The following is a 20748-nucleotide window of genomic DNA, read 5'->3' on the forward strand; positions in this document are numbered from 1 at the left end:
ATTGATTGCACTTAATTTAATCACTTGGCTAGGTTTACCACCACCAAACTGATGGCTTCAACACACAACCTCTTCATCGTCCCACAGTGGTTAAGCTCTTTTCCAATATATAGTCATCCAAAATCCATCATTTAATGTCTCTTAAACAGATCATCCATTCTGTTCTGTCATTAAGTAGAAAAACAGAATAGTAAGTGCCCTTTCTCAAATAATGGACATCTGATATTGGAATGAAAATTAGAGCTAAGGGTACTTTCACTAAGTGAGTTAAAGCAGGATCAAGAAGTCATTTATGGGAACTCTATAAAAGATGCTTAAGTGTCAGAAATATGATGGTTTTAGGGATGCTAAATTGTTATTTGATGGGCAGTGACCTTGCATTAATGGTGCTTCATAATCTAAACCACCATTCTGTTGCAGTAATATAGGCGGCTGAGTGGTTTGGCATAGACCAGTGTCAGGCTGCTTAAGGGGAATTTTACCTTTTAACCCATTCTCCATGCAAGCTTTTATACTCTCCAACTCCATGGGGTCAGGATCAGCTGGGCTCAGCTCTAGCTCCATTCCTGCATTTGCCTGTCGTCTCTTCCGTAGACAGATGATTGTTCCAGCCACCACAGCCAATCCCAGCACCAGTGCAAGGGCAGCCAGAGCTGAGATGAGGGTGTAGGTCACAGAGGTCTTTGTTTCCACCCAGGGCTCCAGTGATGTCACAGGAACTCCCTCCGTGCGAGCCTCTGTACATGCCCCCATTTCCACAGAGTTGTTACTCCTTGAAGTTATTCTTTCTCCAAGAGGACTGGCGCAGACAGAGTAGGTACAGTTGGGTCTTAAACCACGCAAAGTATATTCAGGGTAGGACGTTGGTAAACTCAGTATCATGGGTCGGCGGTCAGGCCCTGAGAGATTACGGTAGGTCAACCTGATGCCACGGATATGTGGCCGTCTCTCAATGAAGCGATGTAAATCAAGAAGGATGGATGTGGAGGTCACCTGTCGTGAGCTTATGGCATCAAGTTGATCAGGCATCACAGGGGAAACTACCAAAACTTCTGTTGCTGAGGGTTGCAGTGGTTCAGAAACCTCATCCACATTTTCACAATAAGGGCCAGAAGTCCCTGAGGGACACAAACAACTGAGCTGTCCCAGAGTGTCAAAATTACAAGTACCTCCATTGAGACAGATGTTTGGAGGGCAGAAATGCTGCTCAAACACCCTACTGTTCGAGCTGGGGGAGACTGGAGTTTCTGGTGGAAGCGGGTAGTTATCGGTTTTTGAGAAGATGGTTTCTTCACTGGGTGGTGGAGGTGGAGGAATAGCATAGGCATGGGTGGTTTCTGGTGATGTTGTTGGAATCTGTGGAACAAGTGTATTTGTGATAGAGGAACCAATCGATTCTGTTGTGGTTGGTGGGCATCCAAAGTCTTTGTGCTCAAGAGCTGAAAGCTTTTTCCCTGCATTGACTAGAGGGAAGTGACATCTGGTTTCCTCAGGCCTCCCAAGAATCACTCCTTTCTCTTTTAGCCAAACAGGGAACCAGGCTAATGGACATAGGCAGTTGAATGGGTTTTCGGCTGCTGTCAGATGCATCAGCTTTGGGAAAGTCTCAAAAAAGCTTTCAGGAAACCCCTGCAGATTAAGTCCACTGAGATCCAATTCTTGAAGTCCAACCAGTTTTTGGAAGTCCATCACTCTCAGCTCAGGCAGTGGGTTGGCAGCCAGGCTTAGTTTCATCAGCCCCTTAAGGGAGTCCTGCTTCAGGGCTTGAGGGACTTCTTGTAACTTGTTTAGTGATATATCAAGGTCATGGAGATTCTTCAGTGAGGCGATGAGATCTTCGTCTATAGAGGTAAGTCCTAATGAGGCCAACTTAAGAGCCTCAAGATGGGGAGTCTGGAGGTCTGTGGGTCCCAGGGTTGGGATGTTATTGTTGCTAAGGTCTAAAAGAAGAAGCCCGGGAAACTTAAGTGTTGGCAAGGAAATAAGCTGGTTCCCTTGCAGCTTGAGTTCCAGTAACATCTGTAAACCTTCAAAAGCTTCCAAATGAATACTTTGAATCCGATTTGCATGGAGGTACAGCCTTTCTAACTGAACCAACCCAGAGAAACTGTCTTTTGAAATGTGAGTAATAAGGTTGGAAGACAGGTCTAAGTTCTTCAGTTTTGACAGCATCTCAAATACCCCATCTGGAATTTCTACCAAGTCGTTCTGGCTCAGATCTAGCAACTCCAACTCCACAAGGCCTTTAAAGTTATCTTGGGATAAGGTAGAAATACCATTCTGAAATATGTAGAGAGTTTGGGTAGTTATAGGGACATGGGGTACAGTGCTGGAGTGTCTATGAATGCAGAATATTGAATTCTCATTCTGGCAGGAGCAGTCCTCTGGGCAGTCAAAGGAAAACACCTCACCAGAAGCGAGGAAGAAAAGCATGAAGCAAAGTAACATGATGATGTCAGACTTGCAGCTCTGAAAAACATAAGAAAAGAGAAAAAAGATGGGTGTTAATCACAATCTGATTAATGAATATTTAAAACAAATATTGAAATTGAAATTACATTAACATTATGACATGAGGTTATTAGATTTTTGGTATTGTAATGTCTTTTTTTCCACTTAGACATTATTTTTTGTTTTTTAATTGTACAAATCCATATGATTGTTGTCAAAAGTGAGCAAGGAAATGGAAATACAACAAAATACAACTGCATAGGTACATGCACAAATTTGATTTTCCTAAAATCACTGCATGCAGGCCAAGCAAAAGGTTACTTTTGCCCACTTGAGATAAGTTTTTGTACTTTTGAGTTTTCCCCTCTATACATTCTCTCTGCTTTTCTAAATATTGCTTAAGGGTAACTTCAGACAATGACCAAACTTGATGATCAAGGCATGACCTGAAATTCATGTATGACCATGATAAAAACACAAATTTAAATGAACTTAATTAGAACCGAATTTGACCAAATCTTAAGTTTAAAAAACAAATTTTATGTGAAGTGTTCACATAAATGGCATCTTGTTTTAAGTGACTACATAGCTGTGAATTATTTGTCATAATTTCTACTTGTGTCCTTCTCTCACCACACATCTTCCTTTCATCCTCCCTCTTTAAACTTTGCCCCTTCCCCTCCCTCATCTGACCTGGTTTGTGTCATTAACTCTTGCACCTCTGCCCCCTTCAAGACTCCTGAGATGGGGGCTGAGGAGAAACCTAAGATATTTTATTAAATTCAGCAACACACCTCAGACCCCATGTCTTTTGTTCCATATCTGCCCCGGATCTTTATTTATCCCCATTTATCTAACAACATATGATACACCCCTGTCAGTGGTGCCAGGGCTTTTCTATATTCTCTGAATAAGCTTTCTAAAGATGCAAAGAGGATTGGACCCAAAGGTTAAGGAAAACAGGAAGGTTAGAGATGCTACTAAAGTAATGACATAATAAAACAGCAGGAATGTCCCAGTCATGGACAGGAGTTTAAATAAAAAATCCTCTTTTTGAAAAAGTTAATTCAAGTATGTGCTGCTTATTTAAGCCAGATGTGGCCAAAGCTAATAGCAATATCAAAACTAAAACCTGCTAATGTCATGACTGACAGAACACAAACTGACATGCATTGATTATTGCTCAATACCAGCTGCCAGCATGTTTCCAATGTTTCTTTGTGTTTTATAAAAAGGTGGCAACAAGGCAATAACATTGACAAGCCAGTAATGGCAAGGAAAAATTATGTGTTAACTACTGGTTTCTGACCTATCCAAGCCCTAAGGGTTAGATCTATTATAAGTCTCTCTCCTTTTATAGTCCTTCTAGTAATTCTCTTTCTGTTTTGAGCAAAATTTGAAAATGACAGTATGATTTGCTTAAGATAAAAGCAAATGTCAAAAACAAGATCTTCTTACAGAACAACTGTTTTTCTTTCTTTTTCAACTCTTAAATTGTAGCAGTTGTGAGTCAAAATTGAAAATTTGTCAATAATATGTCACCAAACTAATCTGTCACATCAACCTGGAGGATGAGAGAAGTTGTCAGCAGTATTATTTTTAGAAATAAAGGTACAAACAGAAACCATACAAATGAACACAATGAAAACATCTCACAGCATGCTCCAACAATGGCTAAATATTTCTAGTATGAAGGGGCTTAAGGTTGCTTTGTTTAGGGTAGACGTCTTGTTAAAAAGAAACTCTGCTCTGGATTTCAGATTTTTCTGTTTATACAACCACTTACTTATAGAGCAGTGGAGCTGCTTGCCAGTCCTTAAAGGGCTCTACTGTACTGCTGGGACACGGGCTAAGTTAATGATCTGATGACAGAAGAAGAGTGGAATGATAATTGTGTATAGCGTCAAAACAGAATGAGCAAGAAAAGAAACTAATCATTCATCTCAGACAGCATAGTGTCATGAGATGGCATGTGAATACTTCAAGAAACACAAGTTTTTCTTTTTTCATGTCATTTCACACTTCATAGTCATAGTCTTTACCAACAACACCCAGCCCTGGCCTTAACCTTTACCTGAACCCATCTACATCTCCTTTAGTTCAGTAAAATGCTGTGCTTTAATGGACAGCCACATGACATGAAATTTTAACACATATAGTATCCAATTGTTCCAAAATAAAATTCTTTAAAAAAATAAAGAAATACAATTTCAATACCAAAGAGTGCATGTGGCCATTAAAGGGCCAATATTATAATTATTTCCTACTCCTTTTCCATTTCCTATGGGTGTCAGAGGTCCAACTATATTGTTTTCAAAGTGTATAACTGCAAATTCAGCCTTGGTCATTAAAACTTGCTGATTCTGCTCTGATTCATGTGAAAAGACGTGAGTTAGTCATGTTCCTTCAGTGAGTACTATAGCTCCCTTATCCCATGTTACTGATATACTCAATAGTTCTTACTGCAGTGTCGTTGAATCAGGAAACACAACAGATGAATCCTTCCATTGATATTTTGCTTTACAGACAACTCATATTACAATTTCTGTCTGATACCTATCAAATTCAAAGCAGTAGATAGTGTAATCTATGTTGATTTTATGAATTGCAAGCCAATAACTTCGTCATTATTGGTTATTATTGTGTAGAAGAATGGTAGTATTTGAATATGGTTCATCTTTTAGATGATTTTGAGAACAACTAGGTGTGAAATGAGGAAAGCTTACAGCTTCATCTCTTCATGACTATTTTAGGAACAGAGTGACTCTTTTTAGACATTCTGCCCCCCTCTGTTGATTGATAATGACAAGGTACTCGCATCAACCAGCCATGAACCTGCCGTGTATCTTAATAACCACAGCCACAAAACAAGTAGACTTATATTCTGTATATCATCAGTCCTGTGTCACAGATCATTTTATAACTTGGAGATATAAAACTAATTGTTTTTAGCTCTTTTTAAGGTTTATGAACAAACCTGACATTTTTTTTAGCTGTAGTAAAACATCACAGCATTGTATATGCTCAGCTATTCATGTAAGGATAAATAAGAAATGTCACAGTCAAAATGACAAGAAACAGATCCACACAAGCAACCTGCACAGCACACAGTCATGAATGCACACACATTCCTTCACATGTTCACACCAGCAGACACCAACTCCAAAACAGGATCTACAGCACAGCTGGATTATGTTACCCACAATTCATTGCTGCCACCCATCACTGTGAAAAAGAATGAAAGGCCCACATAAATCTTCATCCTCCCCTGTGATAACAGAAAGGTAGCAAAAGAGGGAAGCTAAGAGAACACTGTTAGAGATAATGTGAAAAGAGGAAAGGATGAAATGAGCAAAAGAAAAAAGGAAAAGTTTTCTGTTTAAATGGTTATTATCTGACATCTACATTTATTCACAATCTGCAGTTAAATCTAACATCACAACTGCTGCTTGGTATTTTAACTGTTAATTTAGGACTGCATGTGCTATCTATATGTCTTTTCCCTATTATCTTTACCTTTACTCTGTTATACATAGTTCTGTAAAGTTATAAAGCACAAAGTCCATGTGGGGAGTTTCTATAAAAGACAGAGGTCCTTTACTGTCTGAAACCATGTCTGTAGTCATGCGTGCTGTAGTTGACATTCATTATCCACCCACATCACCACATGAGATATTTGCAAGAAGCATGTTTGGCAGGAATGAATTACAACGAGCCACTGCTTCCACCACTTCATTTCTGCGCAATGACCAAACCGAGCAGAATGCATACTGGTTGGATCTTAACATCAAATGTCATATTTGTGGGTTTAACGTTGTTCAAAGCAAAGCATTTATGGCGACTTCCTTAAGTTTCAGGAATTTTAAAGCAGTCCATTTTGCAAATGGTGCTATTTAGTTTCATGGATGATTAACTGAAAAGTAACTCCAAATTTCATATTGCATTCTTTCCTGGGAGACTTGGGACAATTTTGTGAGGGTTGTGGAAGGTATCACCCTGTGTCCAAAATACTGAGATTTACTCTCATTCTGTCACAGAATTAATCATTAAAGTTTAATGTTCAGTTAAATAGGTCACTATTTCTAAAGGTTAGGCAAGCTTCTCCTTAGTCTGGATTCATCGTCTAGTCTTTAATCAAGTGTGTACCTTGACATATTAAGAAGATTCTTCAGATTTGAGTTTATTTATCACTTTAGCATCTTCAAATTAATTAAAAGAAACCAATAGAGATTTCCAAGATTATTAATTTAGGGGGTTATTGAGGCAGAGATGAAAGAGAGAGATTCAGTTAAGAAATGCAGAGCTCATGTACAGTAAAAGTTTTTTTTTTCCCCTTGAGGAAAAAAAGGAGGACATGAAATATTTGCACAAACTCCTACAAATGAAATATCCGGTTACCTCATGCCTGAAAAGCTTACCAGCAAAATCAGCTCAACTTCAATCTTTTTAAAACTATTAGTGTCCCCCTCACCCCAAACCAAGGCAGTGTGTAAGCAGATCAAGGGCACCCTGAATATGTGTGTTGTTGCACAGGAATGCATGCACACATGCTGCATGAATGTAGGAGAGTAGATAATACAATAAAATATCAATACTGAACTCATAGTAAACTCAAGTCTCAGTCCTGATGACAAGCTGGATGAACTGTGAAAAATTTTATAATCCAGGCTTTTTGAACTGGGAATAACTTCACCGCATTTTATGTTAATCTATCCAAAGTTTTCTCTGATATTTCTATTTCAGTTTAAGGAAAAGTCATGGATCGCGAAAGGCATTGCAATCCATCGTCTGGGAACTACAAAACATCTGTATAAAGCATATTGTTCATCCATCATGTCTATGTTTAGATATTCTCAGTGAAAACTTGATAATGTGTGCATAAATTTGTGGAAGTCCATTAAGCAGTTGTTAAGATATTCTTGACCAGTCCAAAACAGTTATGCAGCTGGCTGAATTTTAAAAAATATCAAGGGAACAATGATTTCACTGTCCAGAATGAGTATTGCTAATTGATGGATTGTGTGTTTACACTCAGTGTTCTCATTTGAATATACCAGAAGACAGATAGTCTGCCAAACCATCTCTGTATGTGAAAATATGTTGATGAACATGTCTTGCAGCTCAGTTTAAACAGTGCATTCGCACAAATAACATCATAAGGTTCAGGCATTTAAAGGTGTGGTCCATGCAAAGTTGTCAAATACTTTTGGTATCCATCACTTTGTGTCCTCATGTTTTCATTCACTCAGAACAATAAGACATAATTGAGTGGGTAGTGAGATCTTAGTGATAGTGTGATGCTGTTTTGCTTCTGCAGCTATGACAAATATGCAAGGAGGAATTTAGGTGTGCTGTTGCTGTTCATTAGTTAGTGTTTGACTACAGCTTTAGAGAATGTTGACGCATGTGTGACTTCACAAAACACAATATATTTATTTTTTGCCTATTTTATGGTTAGGAAAAAATACCTTTCTTAGAAAGTGATTCAAAACAGACTTGGACTACAAATTAAAAATTTAAATTAACATTTTAGGCATTGTGATCCTCTCCATCTTCAGTTGAAAAAACTAATGTTTGTTCTTCTAAATTTTAAAGGCCTGTTTAAGTTTGTTTGAAGACTATAGACCTTCCATGCCTGATTTAAATAACTTCGTTTAACAAAGTGCCACCAGTCATGACACATAAAGCTTAAATATTTTAATTAGACTCTCAGTGATCAACAGTACTTACACTGCAAAATTTTATTATTGTTTCTATTAGCTGTCAAAAACACTTAATTGAGCCTTTACAATCATTTAGATATGCATGTGTTTACCAAGTGAAGTTGTGATTTTTTATTTTACAGAACTGCATAGTTTCTGTAGTTTCTATTCCATCATATGTGGGAAATTTGGTGTTAATTGGGTATACTGTCTAGGTATCATTATACATACTATAAGGAGGGAATAACCAGGAACCCTCTTGCTCTTTTGTTTTCCTTGCAATCAGTTTATGAATATGACCACTTAAAGGTTTATGCAGTGAAGACATCAATACACATGAATATAAGTTCAGAAACTTTTTTGTAACATTTTCTGCTATTTACTGGCCAAAAATGCATGTCTACATTTCTATATATGATGTTATTGGTGTATCATGGCCTCTGCGTATAACCTGCCAGATTCTCATATGCAAAAAATTTTAGATTTATCTATACATAGAACAGGTGGGCTGGTAAGGACGCGCTGATAGTCTGCTACCTGGAAACTAGAGTCGCCATCAAGGGACAAATAGCACTAATGTGGAATAATGTGTTTTCCCTGTGAGTCAGCGCAGTGATTAAGATGCTGGAGAAGAAGCTCAGCGAGAGAGGGTTGCTACCCCTGGCAAGTTGGAAAAAAAAGTTCAGTTGTCATTTAGAAAAATGAAGGAGCATGCATATGCAGCGGCAGCGCTGGGGCCCTTTTCACCATCACCAACAAAGAGATAGGGTGCATTCATATCAGCCTTTTCATTTGAATCCGAGTCTGTTTGCATGGAAAGTCCATTTCATTTAGGGAAAAGTGAATGCGCAAAATGAATTCTGATACAGATCAAAGAAGCAAACTCAAGTCTTGCTCTGTTTTGAGAAAACAAAATACAGGAAGTGGACTACAAAACAAAGTACATTGTGAGTTCAGCGCAAAATCTTTACCTGCACCACAGATCAGCTTAACTGCCTAAATTAGCTTAGGGGCAAGGCAAGGCAAGTTTATTCATAGAGCACAATTCAACAAGAGGCTAATTCAAAGTGCTTTACAGAGAAAATAAAACGTTAGAAAATAAGAAGCATAATTTAACAAGAAAACAAGAGAGCAAGGGAAAAGCATTAACATTAAGTAATGAAACATGCAGAGATGGAATTGAAATAAACTCAAAACAACGTTGCATTGAAACTACTGAAATGCAGCTGAGAACAAGAGGGTCTTTAACCTCAATTTAAATAAACTGAGTGTTTCAGCTGATCTGAGGCTTTCCAGGAGTTTGTTCCAGACATGAAGGGCATAGAAGCTGAATGGCGCTTCTCCATATCTTGTTTTGACTCTAGCAACTGATAAAAATCCAGATGCTGATGAACTGAGGGGTCTGGTAGGTTCATAATGGGACAGGAGGTCTCTGACATTCTTTGGTCCAAAACCATTCAGAGCTTTATAGACCAGCAGCAGAACTTTAAAGTCTATCCTCTGACAGACAGGCAGCCAGTGTAACGACTTCAGAGCTGGACTGATGTGGTCCACTTTCTTGGTTTTAGGGAGGATGCGAGCAGCGAGAGTTCTGAATTAGCTGTAGGTGTCTAATAGATCTTTTAGTAAGACCTGTAAAAACATTGTTAACAGTAATCAAGTTGACTAAAGATGAAAGTATGGACTAGGTTTTCCAGGTCCTGCTGTGACATCAGATCTTTCATTCTTGATATAGTCTTAAGGTGATAGTAAGCTGACCTTGTTATTCCCTTAACGTGTTTTTCAAAATTTAAGTCGGAGTCCATCACTACACCTAGAATTCTGGCCTGGTTGGTGGTTTTTAGGTGTATAGAATGAAGCTCTGTGGTGACCTGTAGCCATTTCTCTTTGGCTCCAAAGAAAATCACCTCAGTTTTGTTTTTGTCTAACTGAAGAAAGTTTGTGCAAATCCAGTTATTAATTTCCTTAATGCATTTACCAAGGTCCTGTACAGATCCTCAGTCTCCTGGTGACATTGTAATATAAATCTGTGTGTCATCTGCGTAGCTGTGGTAACTAATGTTGTTATTCTGTATGACCTGTGCCAAGGGGAGCATATAGACATTAAACAAAATATGCCCCAGGATCAATCCTTGTGGAACTCCACATGTAATTTTTGTCTGCTCAGATGTAAAGTTCCCTTTTGACACAAAGTACCTCCTGTTTTCTAAGTGTGTTTTGAACCAGTTTAAGACAGTGCCAGAGAGACCCACTCAGCTCTCCAGTTGTTGGAGTAATATATTGTGGTCAAAGCTAACTTTTTTCATTTAGTTTTGTGAACAGCGTAGCTTGCTTACATAGCATAAGAGTAGATTCTACTAAAACACACCAGCCTCATTGTTACAGACGTGGATGTTTACGTGATTTCAGTAGCATTCAAAGTCACGTTAATGCCAGCTTTTCATCAAAGAAAATGCTGCTAATAAAATCTTCCTATTGGCTTTTAGTCAGGCTATGTAGAGACTAAAAGCAGATGTTTAAACTTCTTCACCTGAGTGAACAATAATTGATATCAGTGTTGTCAAGGCCTTTTGATACACGCCGGCTCCCGTTGTTGCAGTAGTTGTTTAAAATAGTGAAGCCTGAGAATGTATTATTCATTTGAATGCAATACATGATTTCAGTGTTAGATGGGAGTAATTCTTATAAAATGTCCCTTTAAACAAACTTGTCAATATGATAGTAGCAAATGCATTATAAGGCTGTTGGTGTTAAATTTAGCAAGTTTCCTGCTAGTGGGATTTTGAGTGGGAAATGAGTAATAATGGCAATTTTCTGATATGATGCTAATGCTAAATATTAGTGCAACAGTGACTTACATGCAGCTACTTCTCCACCTACAGTCTCGACAACTGCCAAGCAAGATTGCATACCTAACTTGTGATCCCATGATATCAAATAGCGTTTAGGCAAAAGTACTCATCTGTCACAATCCCCTTACTTTAGGCAGGATAGGCAAGTATTTTCTATGCCAATACCAGTATCTATTCAACTCTACAGCCATTTATGGAAGTTTTCTTTGAATGCATAAAGAAACCAAGTCTTCATTGTTGAGATTTTTTTTTCCTGAAGTGTTTGCGAATGCATCTGGCATTTGAGAATTAAATTAAAATGAAAATTTTATACCATGGCCATCACAACATTTTACCAGGAACCGCACTAGCTTCAGTCAGCTTAACACAGGTGTGCTTGCAGGTATTTGGCAACTGATACAACCATGTCAGACTCACATACTCCTTTTTTTACACCTATACATACTACTTGCTTGTAAACCTCCCAGGTCAGTAACAAATCTTGCAGCTGCTTAAACCTTTTGGTGCATCTGACAAGTTTTTTTATTGCAGTGTACTGGGTCACTATTTCCTTAAAATTAGCGAATCCAGTAATGACCAAATCTATGACAACTTTATTGTATGATATGACTCATAACTTTGCATTTCTAAATCTAGAGGTGAGTAAAGTGTATAGTGAGCTATTCTTACATGCCAGCCTGAGTTCAAGATTTTGCTCGAATAGAACTCTTGAAGCGATAATATGATGACTGTTCACCCTAAAGCAATGAAGTATGTTATTAGTCCTCAATCACGGGGAAATTCAGAACAACCCCCATTGGGTCTGTCAGTTCCGGGCCAGCTATCACTTGTTGCTTATCTTATCTTAATGAGCTATTCACATCTGGAAAGTTCACTGACTCACAGGAGAAACGAAACAAACCGATTGGCATTGTTTTTATATTCATGCCATTATTATTGTGTTAACTTAGCTTTTCATGTCGAATGCACCTCATTCATCACTACCATTAATCAATCTCCTGAATATTTACATTGACCCATCTATCCTTTTCTCCACCTTCGGGTCCTTTTACTGACTGATAATTGCCTGAGGGAGCCTTACCCAACAGTGGCCTTTAATGCATTTTAAGCTCAGCTGTCAGTTTCCAAATTCTGGTTTGGCTGGGGAGAAGGGGTGCTACATGCCTCCCCTCTGGAACTATACATGTCCAAACATATACTGCAACACAATTGCCTCATTTTAACAGGAATTGTATGTAAAACTCTTTTTCATTCTACCATATATACACATTGCAGGAAAAGAAAAAAACAACACTAAATCTAATCTTCACTGACCCTTTGCTGGTCCACATACTCCTTCTGGAGCAAACAGCATGAGTCAATTAAGCAGAGCGTAAATGTCCACGTCTAATTTTGGACTAGATCCATGCATGTGCTCACAGAAGTCAGGTCAAAGCAGTAATCAGAGACTCTATTTGCGTACACACTACCGACTTGAATTACAATAAGCCCATCAATGCACATAGCAGGACAGTAACCAGACTTCTTATTTACACCCAGGATTATCTTGGAAGCTGTAGTTGTACTCATATGTGCAGTAGAGACAAACTGATCCACCCCTTATCTGTGTAAAATTGGCTCTCAAGCAGCCAGACTTTCTTGTAATCTTTAGTGATACCCTAAACAACAATCTTCAGACTATTTTTTATTCTCCTTTCTCCCAATTTTCCTTTTAACAGTTTATCTGGCATAAAACAGCATTTTGCATCAAAAAGGTGCATTGCATTTTGAAAACATGTTATGCAGTGCAGGTGTTGAGAGCGGAGCGACAAACAGCTGTTGAGTTTGATACATATCACAGTCCAAGTTGTTTAGAATGGGCTGGTTAAAATGATCAGATGGCGTTTTTTTTTCATTCTTGTGTGTTGCATTAGTGACTGTATTGTTTTTTTTTGTTTTTTTTTTTGTTTATTTTGTGTTTATACATTTAATTAATTGGCTGCAATCAGAGTGTGAAGGGAATTTTAAGTACTATACTTAAAAAATGCTCCTGGAAAATATCTCCTACCCTACTTTTAATGGCTGAAAACATAATAATAATAATAATAATAATAATAGTTTAACAGAGTCTTTCAAGACCCCCAAAGACACTTTACAATGTTAAAAATGACAACATCAAAAGTAAGATACACAAATACAAAAAAAAAAGAAAAGAAAACAAAGCAAAAAATGTGTGGCTCTAATGTGCTTTTAACTTTCAATTTCTGATTCAATGACTCCAACTTTGTTTAATTATTTACTTTCATTAGAGATACAATGGTTCTCCTTTACATTATTCTTCTTTATTTTTACTATCATTTTATTGGCTTGACAAGGCTTGTCCTTGCTGCACTACTTTGTTAAAGTGCTTCTAAATGATATACAGGCAAAAAGTAAATAAAAAATAAATAAATAAAATAAAATTGGGCATTTTCACAACTGATCATTTCCCTTATAAGTAAAGCAGTATATAAAATGTGAGGTAAAATGTCCTCAAAACCCATTTCTGAAATTACCACAGGCTCATCCACAGCAACAGACCAGGGCTTGGAACTATCACGGGATTTCTGTATCCACTTGGAACTTACTAAGTAATTTGCACTGGCAATTTACACGCATGGCAGACTTGCTCCAGAAAATCAGCAACAATCAGTGTCGTTATTGACAATCCCACATCTCAAGATTCAATTTGCCCATATAAACATGACTTCACACCATAATGAATGCTGCGGGTGCTACACTGACTTAATTTCTTGCACACACACACATGCACAGAAAGAAACTTAAACAGACCCAAAGGCCTCTAGCAACCATCCCCTGCAGCTGGATCACCTCATTAACCCAGTGTGTGGAAGGATTTACTGCTGAGAGACCTCTTAGGAACTGCCAGAAAGAACAAACACACATTCATACGTCATTATGATTGGATTATATTTGGAAAACGAATTCACCTTCTAAAATCAGTGAACTGAGTGGAATATATTCCTGGAGAAGGATGTTATTTTGGCATCTGTGTGGGATGGGTGTTTACTTTGTCACTTATCTATTTACTTTGACTCCTGACAGATCCTTTAAAGTAAACAGACACACACACAGGCTCATTCTTGTCTTTGGTGGAAGAGAAATCAATTAGTGCAAACTGAACTGTGTGTGTGTTTGTTTGGCTCGGTTAAAGTCACTGACCTTGAGTGGTTCATGACCCAGAAACAAAGGCTGCATTATTCACAAGAACAGAAGATCTGATTTTTAACTCTTTGTGGTGCCGCACCGTGCCGTCTGCTCTGACGAGTTTACAGGACCAGGCCTGTTCTCTTGACATAATTTCACAGTACGAAAGCAACGACAGACAAGTGAAATGTGTCTTGGTAGGTCGACTCTGTTCAGAACCCTTTGTTACTGCAAGAGAAGGAAATATGGAACTAATTTATGTTTAAAGAAAGTTTTTCCTGCACTAGTTGAAAGATGTCATTGCCAGGAAAAATAAAAATATATTTTAAAGTTGCAGAACCTAGACTGATGAATCAAAACGGACCAGTTTCTCTCCACAGCGTTTACTGAAACTCAAATAGCTTGAATCAAGAGTGATGACATGATAATATGCATACATGAAAAAACACACACACACACACACACACACACACACACACACACACACACACACACACACACACACACACAAGTCAGGATGCTTATCTCTCCTTCAGACCATTAATCATGATAGAAGCCAGACTCTCACCCTGCTTGGCACTTGCTTTACTATAAACAGTAACAGAAATCAGATCCATGAGCACACCCCTTGAAAAAGAAACAACTTATTTTGAATCAAAAGTGAAGACACAGTTATTATAATTCCCTTTGTTTAAAAGAAGAAGAAGAACAAAGTTGTTTTACTGGGCTGCACAAGGGTGTTGCCTCATAGCAAGAAGGTTCCTGGCTTGAATTGTGGCTCAGGTCTCTGTGTAGAATGTACTTATACACTCTGGTTTCTTCTACAGTCCAAAGACTTTGCATGTAAGGTTAATTGCTAATTCTAAAATGCCCCTGAGAAGGAGGCATGGTTGTTTGTCTTTGTGATGGGTGGCTAGAACAGGCGTAGGTCTCACTACAGCTCTGCTTTGGATGGGATGAGTGTGTAGAATGAACGAATGTTCTACCAATGATTTAGTCGCTTAGGGTTAAAAGGTCAGGTCAACACTCTGTCTGCCTTACTCAGTTTCTATTTTTTTCTCCTTTGGGATGGGATGGAGGTTCAACTGGAAACTACACAACGTATAGAGTGGCTGTTAAGTTGGACAACACTTAATAAAACAAATTCAAGTTAAAATCTCACATTTTAAAAGATAGTAACACAATTGAGCAACTACAGATGCTGTTATTTAAAAAGCTTCTTGTTACACATCAAAATGAATATAAACTGAGTAATTTATTAGAAATTTATAACCGTATCAGCTAGTTTGTACCTTTTAAAATTTACTGATTAGTTCAAGCAGTGTCAATACAATTAATACATGTTTAGTCATATAAGCTAAAATAATCAGTTAAAACTGTCACTGTGTGGAAAATCCAGCAAGACTGCTTATGATGATCATTACAGAACTAAAGAAAAAAAAACAGCAACAAAATACACTGTAAAGTCATTACCCTAAGCTAAAAATATGAACACTGCAGCTAATCGCATGATGCCGATAAGAAATACCAGACAACAGTGCAGTTACTGGAGAATTATGGATCAGGTTTTAATAATTCTTCGGCACTTTAGAAACTCTACTGATACAACCCTTGTCTGTGACAAAGCTCTTCCTTTGCTCCTTTTTATTCACAAACACACCATTCCATATGGTTGCAGTTAAATCGCAAGGCTCGCTGCACACTGTGTGGTGAAACTGGACTCCGCAATGAAGACACGTGAAGGAATGGCAACGACACGCTCCACTGCAGACCAGGCACTGACACACGACTCTGAAAAAAGCCTTGGGGGTTTGCAGGGATGTTTGGAGAGGGAATGTGGAGAAAAATGGTGTTATGTTTATGCAGATGGATGGAAAGTACATACACACATACATACTAACCCAAGCACAATCTTCCAGGGACAAGATGACAGCTCACTGTCAGCATAAAATATGACCGGAACATGAGTGATTTGCCTAATGGAAATATTTTGAACCCATTTAAATTTCAATTTTCAAAACAAAATTCCATTCAATGGATTGTAAAAAATGTCACAAGAGAAAGTCGTGTCAATCTTATTTTTGATTGTTTTAAAGATTTCTATGAAATGTGAAACTTTCAACAAATCATTAATCATCATCTGGAGACTTTGCTGAGCAACAAATATGGCTACAAAAAACAGGATACTGTTATTGCATTTGCAGTTTTGGCCAATTTTCTTACAAAATATCCAAGTAAAGAGATAACCATGTCTGGAGAAAACAGGAAACTTGTGAAGAAGCCTAAGGGCTTGTTAAATATACTTTTACCAAGATGTGCATGGATGTTCTTCTTGCAAACAGCTGTGTTTTCAGTGCAACCAGACAGATGTGCAGTCCTCCAACAAGCTGACAGCTTTTCAGGTGATGTTATACATTGGTTGAATGCTGATCGATTGAAAGCTAGCACAGCCCAGTTGAGACCATAAAGATCCAACAGAACAGGTTTCATAAAAAAAGAGGAAGAAGCACCAAGATGAATGATAATGTAGCACTGGTTAAAACCACCTGTATACGAGATCTCGTTCTTTCGGTCACGACCCACAGCTCATGACCATAGGTGAGGGTAGGAACGTAGATCGACTGGTAAATGGAGAGCTTCACCTTCTGGCTCAGCTCCTTCTTCACCACGACAGACCGGCGCAGAGTCCGCATTACTGCAGACGCCGCACCGATCCGTCTGTCGATCTCGCGCTCCATCCTTCCCTCACTCGTGAACAAGACCCCGAGATATTTAAACTCCTCCACTTGAGGAAGGACCTGACTCCCGACCCGGAGAGGGCAATCCACCCTATTCCGGCTGAGGACCATGGTCTCAGATTTTGAGGTGCTGATTCTCATCCCAGCCGCTTCACACTCGGCCGCGAATCGCTCAAGCGAGAGCTGGAGATCACGACCAGATGAAGCCAACAGGACCACGTCATCCGCAAAAAGCAGGGACCCAATCCTGAGGCCACCAAGTCGGATCCCCTCAACACCTCGGCTGCGCCTAGAAATTCTGTCCATATAAGTTATGAACAGAATCGGCGATAAAGGGCAGCCTTGGCGGAGTCCAACCCTCACCGGAAACGGATCCGACTTACTACCGGCAATGCGGACCAAGCTCTGACACCTGTCGTACAGGGACCGGACAGCTCGTACAAGGGGGTCCGGTACCCCATACTCCCGGAGTACCCCCCACAGGAGCCCCCGGGGGACACGGTCGAATGCCTTCTCCAGGTCCACAAAGCACATGTAGACTGGTTGGGCAAACTCCCATGCCCCCTCCAGGACCCCAGAGAGGGTATAGAGCTGGTCCACTGTTCCGCGACCAGGACGAAAACCACACTGCTCCTCCTCAATCCGGGATTCGACTATCCGGCGGACCCTCCTCTCCAGGACCCCTGAATAGACCTTACCAGGGAGGCTGAGGAGTGTGATTCCCCTGTAATTGGAACACACCCTCCGGTCCCCCTTCTTAAAAAGGGGGACCACCACCCCAGTCTGCCAATCCAGCGGTACTGCCCCCAATGTCCACGCGATGCTGCAGAGGCGTGTCAGCCAGGACAGCCCCACAGCATCCAGAGCCTTAAGGAACTCCGGGCGGATCTCATCCACCCCCGGGGCCTTGCCGCCAAGGAGCTTTTTGACCACCTCAGCGACTTCAGCCCCAGAGATAGGAGAGTCCACCCCTGAGTCCACCAGCTCTGCTCCCTCATGGGAAGACGTGTTGGTAGGATTGAGGAGGTCTTCGAAGTATTCCCTCCACCGACCCACAACGTCCCGAGTTGAGGTCAGCAGCTCCCCACCTCCACTGTACACAGTATTGATGGAGCACTGCTTCCCCCTCCTGAGCCGCCGGATGGTGGACCAGAATCTCCTCGAAGCCGTCCGGAAGTCTTTCTCCATGGCCTCGCCGAACTCCTCCCATGCCCGAATTTTTGCCTCGGTAACAGCCGAAGCCGCATGCCGCTTAGCCCGCCGGTACCCATCAGCTGCCTCCAGAGTCCCACAGGCCAAGAAGGCCCGATAGGACTCCTTCTTCAGCTTGACGGCATCCCTCACTGCTGGTGTCCACCAACGAGTCCTGGGATTACCGCCACGACAGGCACCAACTACCTTACAGCCACAGCTCCGGCTGGCCGCCTCAGCAATAGAGGCACGGAACACAGCCCATTCGGACTCAATGTCCCCCGCCTCACTCGGGACATGTTCGAAGCTCTGCTGAAGGTGGGAGTTGAAGCTCGCTCTGACAGGGGACTCAGCCAGACGTTCCCAGCAGACCCTCACAACACGTTTGGGCCTGCCAGCTCTGACCGGCTTCCTCCCCCACCATCTGAGCCAACTCACCACCAGGTGGTGATCAGTTGACAGCTCCGCCCCCCTCTTCACCCGAGTGTCCAAGGCATGTGGCCGCAGGTCCGACGATACGACTACAAAGTCGATCATTGAACTGCGGCCCAGGGAATCCTGATGCCAGGTGTACATATGGACACTCTTATGCTGGAACATGGTGTTCGTTATAGACAATCCATGACGAGCACAGAAGTCCAACAACAAAACACCATTTGGGTTCAGAGGGGGAGGACCATGCCTCCCAATCACTCCCCTCCAGGTCTCACTGTCATTGCCCACGTGAGCATTGAAGTCCCCCAGCAGAACAATGGAGTCCCCAGAAGGAGCACCCTCCAGCACTCCCTCCAAGGACTCCAGAAAGGGTGGGTACTCTGAACTGCTGTTCAGTGCATAAGCACAGACAACAGTCAGGACCCGTCCCCCCACCCGGAGGCGGAGGGAAACTACCCTTTCATCCACCGGGGTAAACCCCAACGTGCAGGCACCAAGCTGGGGGCTGATGAGAATGCCCACACCTGCTCGGCGCCTCTCACCATGAGCAACTCCAGAGTGGAAGAAGGCGGCTGAAATGAGTTTCCTCTGCAGGGTGGCCGGGCTCTCCCTTAGAGATAGGGTGAGGAGCTCGGTCATCCGGGAGGGGCTCAGAGTAGAGCCGCTGCTCCTTCGCATCGAGAGGAACCAGTTGAGGTGGCTCGGGCATCTGGTCAGGATGCCTCCTGGACGCCTCCCTGGTGAGGTGTTCCAGGCACGTCCCTCTGGGAGGAGACCCCGGGGAAGACCCAGGACACGCTGGAGGGATTATATCTCTCGGCTGGCCTGGGAACGCCTCGGGATCCCCCCCGCAGAGTTGGCAAATGTGGCTGGGGAGAGGGAAGTCTGGGCTTCCCTGCTTAGGCTGCTGCCCCCGCGACCCGACCCCGGATAAGCGGCAGAAGATGGATGGATGGATGGATGGTTAAAACCAAAGAGAACAACAACACGAACAAGCTTGATGATTCAGTTACCAATCCCTCAATACCAGTTAAGTATTGAGGGATTGGTTGGACTTCTGAGGTGGACGTGGTTAACAAGGAAAGCATAAAGCGGTAAGATGCTTTTGATTAAACAACTGATCGAGGTGGTAAAAATGCGAACATTTTTACAACATGTGGTGTGATAATACACAAACCCTGCCGCGTGCACAATCTGCCGCGGACAAAGTTGCTTGTTAAATATGAAATAACCTTTATTGTACAAAAAGCAGACATTGCCGCCAGCAGGGATCGCTCCCGGCTGCAGATGAAGCTTCTCGTGGAAGATGTAACAAAGATTTTTATATAAATCAACATATATATGTGTGTGTGTGTGTGTGTGTGTGTGTGTGTGTGTGTGTGTGTGTGTGTTGTGTATGTAGAGTTGCCACGTAGGCTGTTTACATGTGGTGCATTAAAAATACATGTTTTCCAGAAACAATGAACGATCATGATTAATAATAGCGATTACAAAATTGATAAAAATAATTGTGAATATTATTTTGTCATAATCGTGCAGCCCTACTTAGCTTTACACTTAGTTTTACTTTACCACGAAGCAGAACTTTGTACACTTGGACTTCTGTCAACAAAATACACAGACAGTTTCTGATCACATCAAGACCACATCTGCTATGAATTAGTTTAGTCTTTAGCATGAAGCAACTGTAAACACAGTGTGTATGAGCATGGTAGGAACAAAGGAATGTAGAGTGTATTTTGTGTAGTTTTCAAGCTAATTACTAAAATATTGAACATATGTTTCCAGTTTAGAGACCACGCTGAGTCATCTTGTACATTTATTGGTTATTCGCTTTCTGTTGTTTTGTTATTCATCTGTAACGTGTGTGAGTCCTCTTGCACTGACTCAACAATTTGCAGGAGCTATGTGGTCCACACAATCCTTTCTGAAAAAAAATATTTTGCATGACAAATGTCAATATTCTTGGCTCTGACTCAGTTATCTAATTCGTTTAAAAACTGAGGGGTCCAGCTGAATATAGATGAAGTCACATGTTTTGATGACCCAATAACTGCAGTAATTATTTAATATCATTGGGATTAAAACTCCCATGCCCTTACCAGATTCGTAGCTGGATTTAGCACAATATGAGACTCTTCCATGGAAAATAAAAAATTATACATTTTAAAAAATTAATTGTGTGTATTTTGG

General features: G+C 40.7%; 1 protein-coding gene across 2 annotated transcripts in view; it reads right to left on the reverse strand.

Moving 5' to 3' along the window:
* Positions 1 to 6: 6 nt before the first annotated feature.
* Positions 7 to 20748, reverse strand: part of LOC306754226 (vasorin-like) — a 29186-nt gene continuing 8444 nt past the window's right edge. Inside the window, exons 1-2 of one of the 2 annotated variants that reach the window (XM_079238157.1) lie at positions 4238 to 4305; positions 7 to 2469 (exon numbers count right to left, since the gene is read on the reverse strand). In XM_079238157.1, coding sequence (XP_079094283.1) covers positions 322 to 2448 — 2127 coding nt within the window. In that variant the 5' untranslated portion in view covers positions 2449 to 2469; positions 4238 to 4305 and the 3' untranslated portion in view covers positions 7 to 321. Of the gene's footprint in view, positions 2470 to 4237; positions 4306 to 20748 lie in introns of those variants that run through there. The other variant, XM_079238156.1, reaches the window with a different exon arrangement.

Source organism: Telmatherina bonti (assembly GCF_933228915.1).
Source record: "Telmatherina bonti genome assembly, chromosome: 3".
Classification (NCBI taxonomy): domain Eukaryota; kingdom Metazoa; phylum Chordata; class Actinopteri; order Atheriniformes; family Telmatherinidae; genus Telmatherina; species Telmatherina bonti.